At 38.4% G+C, this 12,075-nt stretch overlaps 2 protein-coding genes across 3 annotated transcripts in view; one reads left to right on the plus strand and one right to left on the minus strand.

Annotated features, from left to right (window-relative positions):
• LOC138014524 (cytosolic non-specific dipeptidase-like) overlaps positions 1–12,019 on the minus strand; it is a 31,408-nt gene extending 19,389 nt beyond the window's left edge. For both annotated transcript variants that reach the window (XM_068861615.1, XM_068861614.1), the window contains exons 1-5: positions 11,932–12,019; positions 11,806–11,824; positions 11,081–11,191; positions 2,553–2,672; positions 2,347–2,388 (exon numbers count right to left, since the gene is read on the minus strand). In XM_068861615.1, the coding sequence (XP_068717716.1) occupies positions 2,347–2,388; positions 2,553–2,672; positions 11,081–11,191; positions 11,806–11,824; positions 11,932–11,969 (330 nt within the window). In that variant the 5' untranslated portion in view covers positions 11,970–12,019. The remainder of the gene's footprint in view (positions 1–2,346; positions 2,389–2,552; positions 2,673–11,080; positions 11,192–11,805; positions 11,825–11,931) is intronic.
• The window catches only part of LOC138014528 (myotrophin-like), a 463,943-nt gene that overhangs the window by 350,374 nt on the left and 101,494 nt on the right, over positions 1–12,075 (plus strand). The gene's annotated exons all lie outside the window — the stretch shown is intronic.

The following is a 12,075-nucleotide window of genomic DNA, read 5'->3' on the forward strand; positions in this document are numbered from 1 at the left end:
ACATGTAGCCTCGTTAATTTCCATTAAGTCACCTCCACGGTATAATCTAAGGAGCTCTTGTGACACTGTCTCCGAAACCGATATCGTACTCATCGCTTCGTGATTCATGGGATATCAGTTTTTAGCATAAAATTTACCGTGGAATTCACTAGTTAAGCAATGAATTTTTCTATAGAAGAAAGCAAAGAAAATGATTTAAAGTAAGAATAAATAATCAGGGAGGTCCGCTTTTAGGCTTGGCTAAAGCTATAATTATATTAATTCAAATTTTCCCTAAAAGTGAGAAGGGATTGGAAACCACCTTTCAAAACACATTCATTTACCAGTACATGTATATAGTATAAGAGAATCATGTGCAGCCAACAGACAGGCTGACTGATTAAATGACTGGTTAATGAGTCCCTAAGTGTCAGTGACATAAAAAGGGGAGAGCCGCAGGGAATATTGATTTTCGCATGCCCAGGAGAGGGGCATGGACAACTGAGGGTAATGATGATTACTCCTCCCCCCACCCCTGTAAGGCTTGTGTGAGACTAGCGAAGGAGGAACACTATCTATTTATTGTTTAATTTAATCACATTATGTTAATCACTATCCTTTGGCAAAATTTGGGTGGCAGGGAAGGCAGAGTCTATGCCCCCTAGGGTAGCGGTGTCCCTAGGAGGACCCCCTAAAGTAGCGGTGTCTCTAGAGGCAACCCTACAATAGAATGTAACATAGGGTGGACCAGAAGAAGGGTGCCCTTAGTTTCTGGAAGGAGAATAGGTCAGATGGTGAGTTGTACCACCTTGGAGTAAGCAATCCGGACCTATTGCCAAGAAGGGCTGTCCCACCTATGGTGGGGTAAAGTGCAGCCCAGGGTGCACTTCCCTGTCACCGATAAGTAAGTAAGAAATGTAAAACAGTGGGTTAAACAGTGGTAACATGCGGAATAATATAATGTAATGAACTATGAGACAAAATGACCGAACTAAAATAAACTAGATGAAATACCATAACGTAAAATGTTTGCAAGACAAAGCACAGCCATACCGATTAAAGAAGACAAAGCTTCCAGTTGGGTGGGGGGGTGGGAAAAATACAAACTTACCGTAGTTATTCGATTATAAGGCGCACGGTTTTTTCAAGAAAAATCTGTCTTTGGGTGGCAAGTTAGTGCTAAAATTGAAGTGCATCTTATAGCCAAGTATTTTCGCACAACAAAATCTTAAGATCACAATTTGAGAAGAACTTGCAGTTTAAACAACACAAGAAAAGGACACTAGTTGTCACTTTAAAAAAAGAATAGTGCTTTAAATAGAGACCTTTTTTAGAACACTAAACGACTTCAAGAGAAAAGCAAACAAATGAAAATTTGCATACATGCTTAAAAGCACATGCTCAGTAACGTGATACCCATGACAACAATACAATCGTTTGAACCTTGTTTCGAATTCCGAGAATCGTGTTTGTCGCTCGCATGAAAAGTTTCTTCTCTGAACAAACAGTGTGGAGATAAAACATACCTTCTTCGTTCATCCAGCCTTTCTTGTTGTCAAGAACAGATGCAGTTGAAGCAGTAAGAATGATCAACCCAGAACCTTGGTTTCAAGTTTGTTACAGAACTACATTGTACATGTACCTTGCAACTGCCTTCCAAACAATCGGTTATAATATTGATTATATTGATTCTGATACAATATTGATTCCGATACAAATAAGATGTACAGGTTTCTTTGGGGAACTTAAAGTAATGTTAATCTTCACAACCAAACTGAAACTGGTTGCCCAATATTACTTACCAGTTAAGAGCTTATTAAACTTATAACTGACCAATTCCCTGAGTGGTGAGAAATCAATGACTGACTGACCTGTCACAATAGCCCTCATATATACTGACTAACTACAGTAATTGTAATGTCGAGTAAATCACTGGATGACTGACTTTTAACTCAGACTGACTGAAGGACTGACTGTATGTCTGACTGACTAGATGACTGGATAACTGGGTAACTGACTGACTGGTTGGCTGTCTGTCTGACTGCCTAACAGCTGCCTGACGACAGACTGGCAGATTAATTTCCAAGATGACATATTAAACAAACTGACTGACTGACAACCTATGGTGCAATAGGATTAAAAATGTACATGTAGAAACACTGAGTCCCCTAATGTTGATAGCTAAGCTTTAGTTGTCAAGCTTTCAAGAGGCATTTGAATTGTCAGAATAAAATTAATATATTCAAATTAATGCCTCAAAAGCTAGACAACTATAAAAAGGACAAATTTAATAATAATTTATTGCAATTAATGACTGAAGGAATGGATGACAATTTAACACCAATGACAAAATCTTCATACACCTACCAGATTTGCTGGTTGAACATCAAGATGTCCATAAATACACAACTGCAAATTGCAAAATAAATGAAAAATGAAATAAGATTCAGCTGATCTTAAAATGCAATTATTAGTAAAATTTTAAAACCAAACAGAGTATTTTTTTTAGAGGATAGATTACATGTACGATACCCTTACAGTAAAGTGCTCAATTGGTAGTGGTGTTCACTTACTGTTTTCTTGGCAGGATCCTTTCCAAGTATTCCTAGCAAAACAGGAGGAAGCTGAAGATCAGTGTCTTTCTGCAGTCCAAGATCAACCAGTTCCGCCTCTCCTCCAAGTTGAATGATTGCCTGTCGGAATGACATTATGCGCAGAACATTAATTTTTGGTCCTGAAGGTCTGTTTATACTAACAACAATATTACTATATTACATGTACTATATTACTACTGGGGGCTAACTCGAAAACTAATTAGCCTCAGTTAATTAGCCTCCAGACTCAATATTTGTACACTATTCTAGTTATTTTTTCTTTCATATTTATATGTAATTATATTTAAGCTTGTACAAGAGTGAATAAAGTGTTGTTATTGTTGTTGTTATACATCAAACTTTAATGTGATAGATACAATATTTAGAGAAGGAGAACACTGCAGTAGTATTTGTATTAATAAATTATAGTCAAAAGACAACTCTACCAAAGGGGGAGAGCAAGTGAAACAACAAATCCTTAGAATCCCATGGCCAGCCAGCAGGAGGCAGACCAGTGCAGTTGATCATGAGAAGCTGTATGCAGAACAACTCCAGCATGCGGTTAAAGAATGATCAACCCAGAACCCTGGTTTCAAGTTCGTTACAGAACTACATTGTACATGTACCTTGCAACTGCCTTCCAAACAATCGGTTATTTTTGCAATCATGGCACACCATTATAATGATAATATAATATTGATTATATTGATTCTGATACAAATAAGATGTACAGGTTTCTTTGGGGAACTTAAAGTAATGTTAATCTTCACAACCAAACTGAAACTGGTTGCTCAATATTACTGATCCTGAGAGGGATACCGCCCTAAAATATGCGTCCGGATGCAACCTGCAACTCCAAGACCCTGGTCAACACCTTATATTAGAACACTGCAAAGCAAAATGCTACAGAGTCGCATGTGGCAAATCTATTCTGGACCAAACATGGAACCTTCCAGACTCACTGGTCAACCTAATTTTTAAATGCCATTGTCTCTGCCAGGAACAAAATCTTCAAGAAACAGCTTGAATTTGAGGAAAAAATAATACTGGTACAGTGGAACCCCATTAACACGACCACCTTTAGGCCTTGGAAAATTGGTCGTATTAACAGGGTGGTTGTATTAAAGAGGTAGGGTCACAATATGATGCAACACGCTTTAACCATTTCCTGCTCATAATTACCTAATTATATAAATCAACCTTTTCACTGTACAGTTATTTTTCATCCTTACAATATTATTGCAATTCATTGCAGCTAGGTGTCGCTTCCGTATGTACATGTGTATATATATATATATATATATGTGCAGTTAGATATAGCTCTTTGGCATTACAAAGCTTTTGCTTTCATGTCCAAATTGAGCACTCTACTGGGATGAGTCATTGCTGCTAGCAATTGCGCATGCTCACTAGCTCGCTAGTTTGAGCACTCTGGCATGGCTTAGATGTACCACATGTGTGGGACATTTGGGGTGGCTCTATAAGCTTAACCTCCATCCCAGAAATCAGCACTGCACTGACGAGGCCCAGAAGGCCTCTGCAGTTATATATATATAATTATATAAATTGCGAAACTTGATTTTCGTAAAACTGTGCTCAATACACAGAAGTAGAGCGAAGTACATATGGAAGAAAAAAACAAATAAACTACAAGTTCATCCGTACAAGCCTGTTTTGTGGTCGCCCACTCATCAGGAGATGAGGAAAATCAGGGAAAAACCCCTGATGAGTGGGCGACCGCAAAACAGGCCGAGTTGGATAATATCCTCCGAGATCTGCAGAATTCTTCATAATTATTCTACAAAAGCCGAATTCAATAATTGCTTTATTATTCATTCAAAATATTTTCAAACTCTTAAAGGAGAAAATGAGCTTTATTTTTAACAATTTCGCACCCTCCAACAAAATAACACAATCTCATCCCCAGCTTTTTTCGGTCAACGGTTCAATAATTTGCAGCGGGCTGCACTTTTGACGTCATTTTGACGTCATCGGTTCAATAACCTGCAGCGGGCTGCACTTTTGACGTCACTGATTCAATATGATGAAGTTTCTTTCCAAATTTGGTGAACAGCAGCTGGTTATGGTGAATTATGCATGTGGTTTTAACCAATCAGAAATGGGGAAATATTTTGAATGAATAATAAATTTATATAATTACTGGGTTGCCTATGGGCAAAACCAGTCGAGGTCTGTGTTTAGTTTGTTTGTTTTATTTGTTTTATTTTTTTTTGTTTTTGTTTTTTTTTTTTCCCATGTCGGTAAAAGTCTTGCCTGTCACTCCCCTGGTATAAGTGGTGTCTTTGTGTATAGAGCCTTCTGCACGTATTTTCTTAGGAACGAGAGGGTAGTGGAACTGCGTAGATTTCTCTGGTGGACACAGTAGAATCATTAACTTTGCCTGCAATGGCATCGAAAGTCATGCAACGTGAATGGCGTTTTAGTGGATCCTTAAACAAAATATACCCTTATGGAGCTCAATAATGGAAAGTCAGTTGGATAAACTAGGCATGAATCTCAAAAGCGACGAGTACTGGACTTCGACAACAATCTATCGCCCGTCGAGACGAAATCAAAGTGAGCTGCATTTACCTGAAGTACATGGTAATTTGACACAATTGAGTTTCTTGTCTTCACGCACGCAATGAAATAGGAAGAGGTTTTCGCCTCTAAGAGCAAATATGTTGTTTGTTTCAATAAAACTTTTCTTGGAAAAGGATTCGGTGGTATTTTCTGCCTTAGTTTGTGAATTATAATATCATGTTGTGTATTGAATTTTCGAGCTTAAGGTTGAAATGTGATATGGGAGAAGTTTTTTAGTATTGCTCTGTAAGCAGGAAGGGTTCACAGGCCTGTTGGAAGCGTGCTTGAGTTTCAACAAAATGAGCCCCAAAATCAGTGAAAACTTGTGACGCAGATGAATAATAAAGTAGCTGCTATTGCCAAAATGATGGAATTACCTGGTGATAATAACGTCGTACGTGTCTTGGAGAGTAAATTTTGACTTTGCATAAACAAGAGTTGGGCGATTGCGATCTTTGTTTTGACTTTGCTCATTTCATTGTCAAACTTTATAACACTTGCCAGAAAAAGAAACTTACAAAAACCCGGTATCTTGCCATCATTTGACACAGATGCTTCACTGTTTGGCGAGTAAACATGCCGCCTTAACTTAATCACGGCGCCCGCTGAATTCCGGCCATGTCACTTTCGATTTTGCAATTTACTTGAACGTAGCAAAAATCTCCCAAAATGTTTGTCGCTGATCGTAACTTTTTATATTCAATATTCACGGTTCAAAATTAATGTTGTTTTCATGTCGTAAATATTTCATTCTCGATCGACCGTCCCGGAAACTTCCTTCTGCTCTTTCTAAAAACTTTGTATCAATAGTTATTTGCTTTTTCATCAATATTTGTTTTGCATAAAGCAAGCTAACAAAATCTGTACCTTGCTGAGTTTGCATTTGTTATAGCGTTAATAGTATTTTCGGTCAGATGCTTCTGTTTTTTATGAGGGGTTTATTGTTTTGGTCTCCCATCCTAACACTGACCCCACGGAACAGGGCTTGACTTCAGTGAAGTTCAGTGTTACAAAGCTGTCAGATGCTCAGAGGGCACACTTGTGGTGCAAAGAAGTTGTGAGGGAACTTGAAAATTATCAACATGTCAGCCCAGAAGCCAAAGTTTCTTGCTTCTTTTTTATTTGTTATTCTTCAGAGACTGGAATGCTGTATTTCAATACCACACAATTCAGTGCCTTCTGATTTTCTGTAGCACGTACCACAGGCAACCCAGTCTATGCTTCACGGAAGCATCTCGTTATATTAGAAACGTGAAAACCTTATCTTAAGTCGAAGAGTGCTCTGCAATCACGGAGCTTTATAATTAATTGTATAGGAAAAGAAAAATTAAAACATTACAGAACTGTTTCAAAAGGGCCTGATGGTCCTCTCTCGTCAGGTGAATGAAACACTTGACTAATGTTCCTTTTATAAGTTGACGGTTCAAGCATGCTTTATCAAATATTTGGTTGTGTGCCAGCATGCACTCGCCAGTTCATTCCTTTTGTTCAGGGTGCCCGCTCCCAGTTTACATATGATGTAAAATTTCTCTGTTAATACAAAGATTGCATCTCTTTATTACATTTGAATATGGCCTGACACTAGCCATTACTTTCCAGGTTACAGCAAATTCCTTTAGGGACCAGATGTGTTTACTCAACTCGGTTGCGTTCCTTTGTTCAAAAGGAATGCAACCAAGTTGAGCTGGAGTCAGACTAATTCATTTATTTGCTACTCGGAGTTTCATGCTTCACACGACCCAGTCATCAGGCAACTGACAACAACGACTGCAGACAGTACTGTTTCGGCCTTCTGGGCCTCATCAGTGCAGTGCTGATGTCTAGGATGGAGGTTAAGCTTAAAAATTAAGCCACCCCAAATGTCCCACACATGTGGTACATCTAAGCCATACCAGAGTGCTATATACATATGTACGAAGTTATTTTGGGCATGACATTTGCCAGAGGCAAACATCGATTTCATCAACACAAAACCCTCTTTCAACAGCATCATGTACTCCTCGTTCAAACTACCCATTGGTCGGATGAATGTCACTGTTTGACAGATAAATCAAATCTCTTTTCTTTCCCAAAAAAAAACTGTGTATGAATAAATTTATTTACTTTTGCATCAATATTTGTTTTGCATAAAGCAGGCTAACACAATCTGTACCTTAGTTCACATTTTTGTGCAATAAAACAGAATTTTCGGCCCCATGTCTGAGTGGCCGCAAGTGTTACAGTGTACATTATCCAGATAACAACCCTGCCTGACAGGGCATGATTTTAGTGAACTTTTGCAGCTGAATTTGGTGATCATGTATATTACTGCATATCATTAATTCACAAGAAAAGTAGAACTAAAAATAGCATTTACACGCTTTAACTTGCTGTGAAAAAGAATTTGAAGCAGTGTTCGACACTAACGCTTGCCTGATTACATGGGGCAAGCGAAATATATATCATTCTGTGGGCAAGTAAAATAAGACTTGCCCGATCGGGCAATCAGGATTTTTGTTCGACTAATATTTTGCGGAACGATTTGATTTGCAACCAAGAAAGTGACTAGTAATATGACACAGTCACCGCAAACATGATAAAAAATAAACAATGTTACATCTCTTTGCTGTCATTTATTTTTCTGTTCAAAAAATGTGATGGCACAAACATCAAAACAGATTGTAGGAGAAACATGTTCGTAGCTGCCATCTTTCTCTGCGAGAATGTTTGTCACAATCAAACCCAGTTTTCGCACAGCCAAATACGCTTCGATACTGTGATATTGAACAAGCGCTCAAGAAAATTCTACCTTTTGTCACGCAATTTCATCCATCTTTGAAAGGCTTTAAAAGAACATACTATTCAGGACGAATGGCATTTCAGTCAAAACCAGCCTAATCTCAGAGAGATATTTACCGGTAGGAAAAAAGGAATCTCCCTTAATCTTTATAAGCCAAGGCTTTTTAAAACAAATTGAGGTAAAAATTATCGGGTAAAATGTGCAACGTTTCGACCGAACTTCGGTCATTATCAAGCTTAAAAGTGAAGATAAAATTTGCATACATATTTATATAAAACTAAGAAGTAAAAGTATGTAAAATATGAAAATGTACAAAAGGGGGTGTTACGGTAAATACATGCAAGAATAAAAAAAGGATTTAAAAACACTTTCGCACGAATTGAGTCTGACTGTACATTGAGGCTTGGTCTCAGCTTCTGATCAACCTGTTCTCAAGTTACTGTACCAGCTGTTAAGAACAAATTAAAAGCGGTTCCCGTTGTTCTGCCATTTAAGGAACAGTCTTCAGCTGTTATTGCAAGAGCACAACTTAAAGATCTGAGCCAGAAAATTCAGACAAGTGACCGTCCAGCACATATTGGTTTAAGCCACAAGATTAAACAGCATCTGAAACCGTGCAAAGTCAAGCCTGCCATTGTCAACCAACAATTTTAAATGTGACCTGTGTGATGCAGGTTATGTTAGTTACACACTGCGGCATTTGCATCAACTCGTTGACGAGCACAAGAATGCGTCTTCCTCCATTGGAAAGCGTTTCCGTGTGGAACATTCCTATGTGCCTAATGACCTTACGAGGAATTTTACCATCTTAAAAAAGTGCAAGAGCAAGTTTCACTGTCTCATTTATGAAATGTTTTTAATTAATGAACTGAGAGCAAGCCTCAATGTACAGTCAGACTCAATTCGTGCGAAAGTGTTTTAATCCTTTTTTATTCTTGCATGTTTTTAACACGCCCTTTTCTACATTTTCATATTTTACATACTTTTACTTCTTAGTTTTATATTTATAGGTATGCAAATTTTATCTTCACTTTTAAGCTTGTTAATGACCGAAGTTCGGTCGAAACAACGCACATTTTTCCCGATAATTTTTACCTCCCTTAATCTCTTATAGAAAAGAAAATCGCTTAAAGTTATGCTTGTCAAAGCAAAATGGTGAAAGCTCCTAGAACACCATGGACACACAGCAGGAGTCACGTTCGTCTGTCAAATCCATTTTACACAATTTTACACAAAATTGACATTTTTACAAGCCTCCTTTGAGTTTTAATGGAGCAACAGGTCTTTAGAAGGTGGGCAACCGAAACAAAGCCATGTGCAACTAAAAAAAGAAAACTGGTTGCCCAAAGGACAAATTAGTAAGAAAGTAAGTGTCGCACACTGTGAAGGGAGCTTAGAAATAATCAACATGTTAGCCTCAATGCCAGTGTTACTCGATTCCCTTTTATTTTTTTGAGTCTCTCTGGGTTTGGCATCTTACTGCAACCACATCTCTTCACGGGGCTATTTTTTCGTACGATATCTACTATGTGCCATGTGCGAAGTTCGCCGGCTTCTCTGTCAGGTTTCGCCGGCTACTTTCATTGTTTGAAGAGTCAAGACATGTAGAGGAGATGATGTTTAAGGTCTAAAACTAAAACTACTTGGGCTCAATACAAATAAAAATTTGCAGTGCCTATCTTTTCTGATAAAAGACTTCTGACTCAAGGGCAGTTTAAAAACGTTATGCTTGAGACTTTCGTTTTGAAAAAATCTTGCTGCGGTGGCGGGAAAGTAGGAACAATATGATTTGTTGTCCGCCATATTGGATTTCGATATCTTTAAACAGCCACCGATTGTATCTTACCGGAAGGAAAAATCACTCAAGGACGTTTTACTCCGCGCAAAACTTCCTTTAATCACGCCGCAATCATAAAAAAACTTGTAAACAAAGATAAACTTTCAAAAGGTTTGTTCTCAGTCCAGAAGGAAATTTACATATGATGTTCTGCTAGCAACACGCTCAGCCTGCGTTCACGCATCTCTTACCACAACTCAACTGAGGAACAAAACTGGCCCCTGATCATTCACTAACCGCTCCTTCGTTTTCAGTTCGAACCTTTCAGTTGATCATTTATAGCCAACGTAGAAGCTGAGGACTCTTAGACTTTATTTAAACACTTGAACGTAACGCTCCTCGGAGTTAAATCCTACTTGCCCGCGTAAGTGCTCGTCCTCTCGAGGGCATCTCTACGCTTCAACATGACAACGGATCTTTATCCAGCGTCACTCTTGATCAACTCTCACTGCTTTACGGAACTCCTAAACTCTTCGGAAAAAAAAACTACATCACTCTTAAACCGCCCGAGTGATTTTCAATTTTCGAAATTACTACAACCAAGTTCCGCAAGCATATTTTCCCGCTAATTACACAATGGAACGAATGTGTGTCATCTTCACACCTAAACAGGATCGAAACATCCTTTACGCCATTGGCCAATTAGTATCCTCCAATCAGCTTCTTAATTTAACAACCAATCAGAAGCCTTTGCTGGTCTAGTCCTTCAAAGTATGTGCCATGTTTACAAGTTGTCAAGTGGCAATATTTGCCAGGCTCGTTAGCTCCAGCAAAACCACCAAAAAGATACAAAAAATATCACTCAACTTTTTGTTTATAGGGTTGTATTATTGATATGTTGCTTCGTCTTTCTTTGAGTAACATGGTTTTCATAGTATAATTGCAGCTTGATTCATCCCTTTAATGTTTGAGTTGCATGGCCCAAATGCCAGGAAATGCATTTTCTGGCATTCAGTTTCAAAAATTTTCCGGGGAACCATGCCCCCGGACCCCCCTAGAAGCGATGGGCTTCCGGACCCATTACCGTCTACTTTGCAAAAAACTCCGGCTACTTAAAACCTTAAAGAAAACCCTGTGGCACTACAATGATTTACAATGCATACCAAAACAATGTTGTATACTATTAGGCCTACACATTATGCAACTTGAATCTCCTGGAAAACAAAATGTAGCTCATTTGACAGTCATGGAATAAAGCATTGTGTCAAGTCACTCCACTACCACACGTACGCAATGCATGCCTATTTTTGTTGTTTAAGAGGAAAGTGTTCAAAGTCATGTCCTGGGATGGGTGTTAAAGTAACTTACATCTTTGATTTTCTTAACCATCTTCACAATTTCATCTCTATATGTTTGTTCCCTCCAAGCTGAGACACTCTTGATAGCCACAGCTTCACTGAGTCTTTCTACGAAAACATCCTAAAAGAAAAAAAATGATTATGCTTTATATATTATTTTGGTGAAATTTTGGAGTTTATGGACCTTCATTAAAGGGGGATATCAAATAGTCAAGAAGCCATAATTATTTATCAACGTGAATTTCAATGTATACTGATGCTAACCCACCCCCCCTCCCCCCTCCCCCCCTCCCCCCCTCCCCTCTCTCTCTTATGTGGGTGGGGCCTTCAGATGAAGGAAGTTATTTCAATCTTGTACTAATAATTCAATGGATTTACAATTTTGCAAAAGAAAAGGCTTTAAAACCATACAAAATTTGAGTGAGAGGGATCCCTATAACGTCCGGTGGAAATTTACTAACGTCAGATACAAAGCTCCCCTTGCCGGAACCATCAATAAATCAAGTCAAGCTGGGGCAATATTATATAACCCCCTATTTGTCGTTTTCCAGCATTAGGCTCTCGATTTAAATATATAGCAGAGTCGACATCTAGGTCTTTGAACGTACATTCACCATTGAATTTAACATCTATTTATTGGTCAATTTATCGGAATTCTTCAAAATGAAATACAACAAGTTACTTGAAAGACTATTTCAAAATCCTCGACGGAGAATCAATTAAGCTTTATATTACCTGATGCTTGTCAATGTACCTGTAAGACAGGAAAAAAAATAAACTGGGGTGAAACGCAAAAGCAGGACTACGATCGTTACGGCTTAAAATTACTGAAGTAGGCACCAACTATCGTTTAAAACTTACGAGAAAACTGCTTGCAGGTTGGAAGATACGGAAGCCATCTCTCAAAATGTGAAAGTGATAATAGGTCGTGTGACTTGACAGTTCCTTCCCTAGCCCTCCCCCACTGGTAGCAAAACAAAGCTTTTCTACGAGGTAGGCATGTTT

Source organism: Montipora capricornis, chromosome 8, assembly GCF_036669925.1.
Source record: "Montipora capricornis isolate CH-2021 chromosome 8, ASM3666992v2, whole genome shotgun sequence".
Classification (NCBI taxonomy): domain Eukaryota; kingdom Metazoa; phylum Cnidaria; class Anthozoa; order Scleractinia; family Acroporidae; genus Montipora; species Montipora capricornis.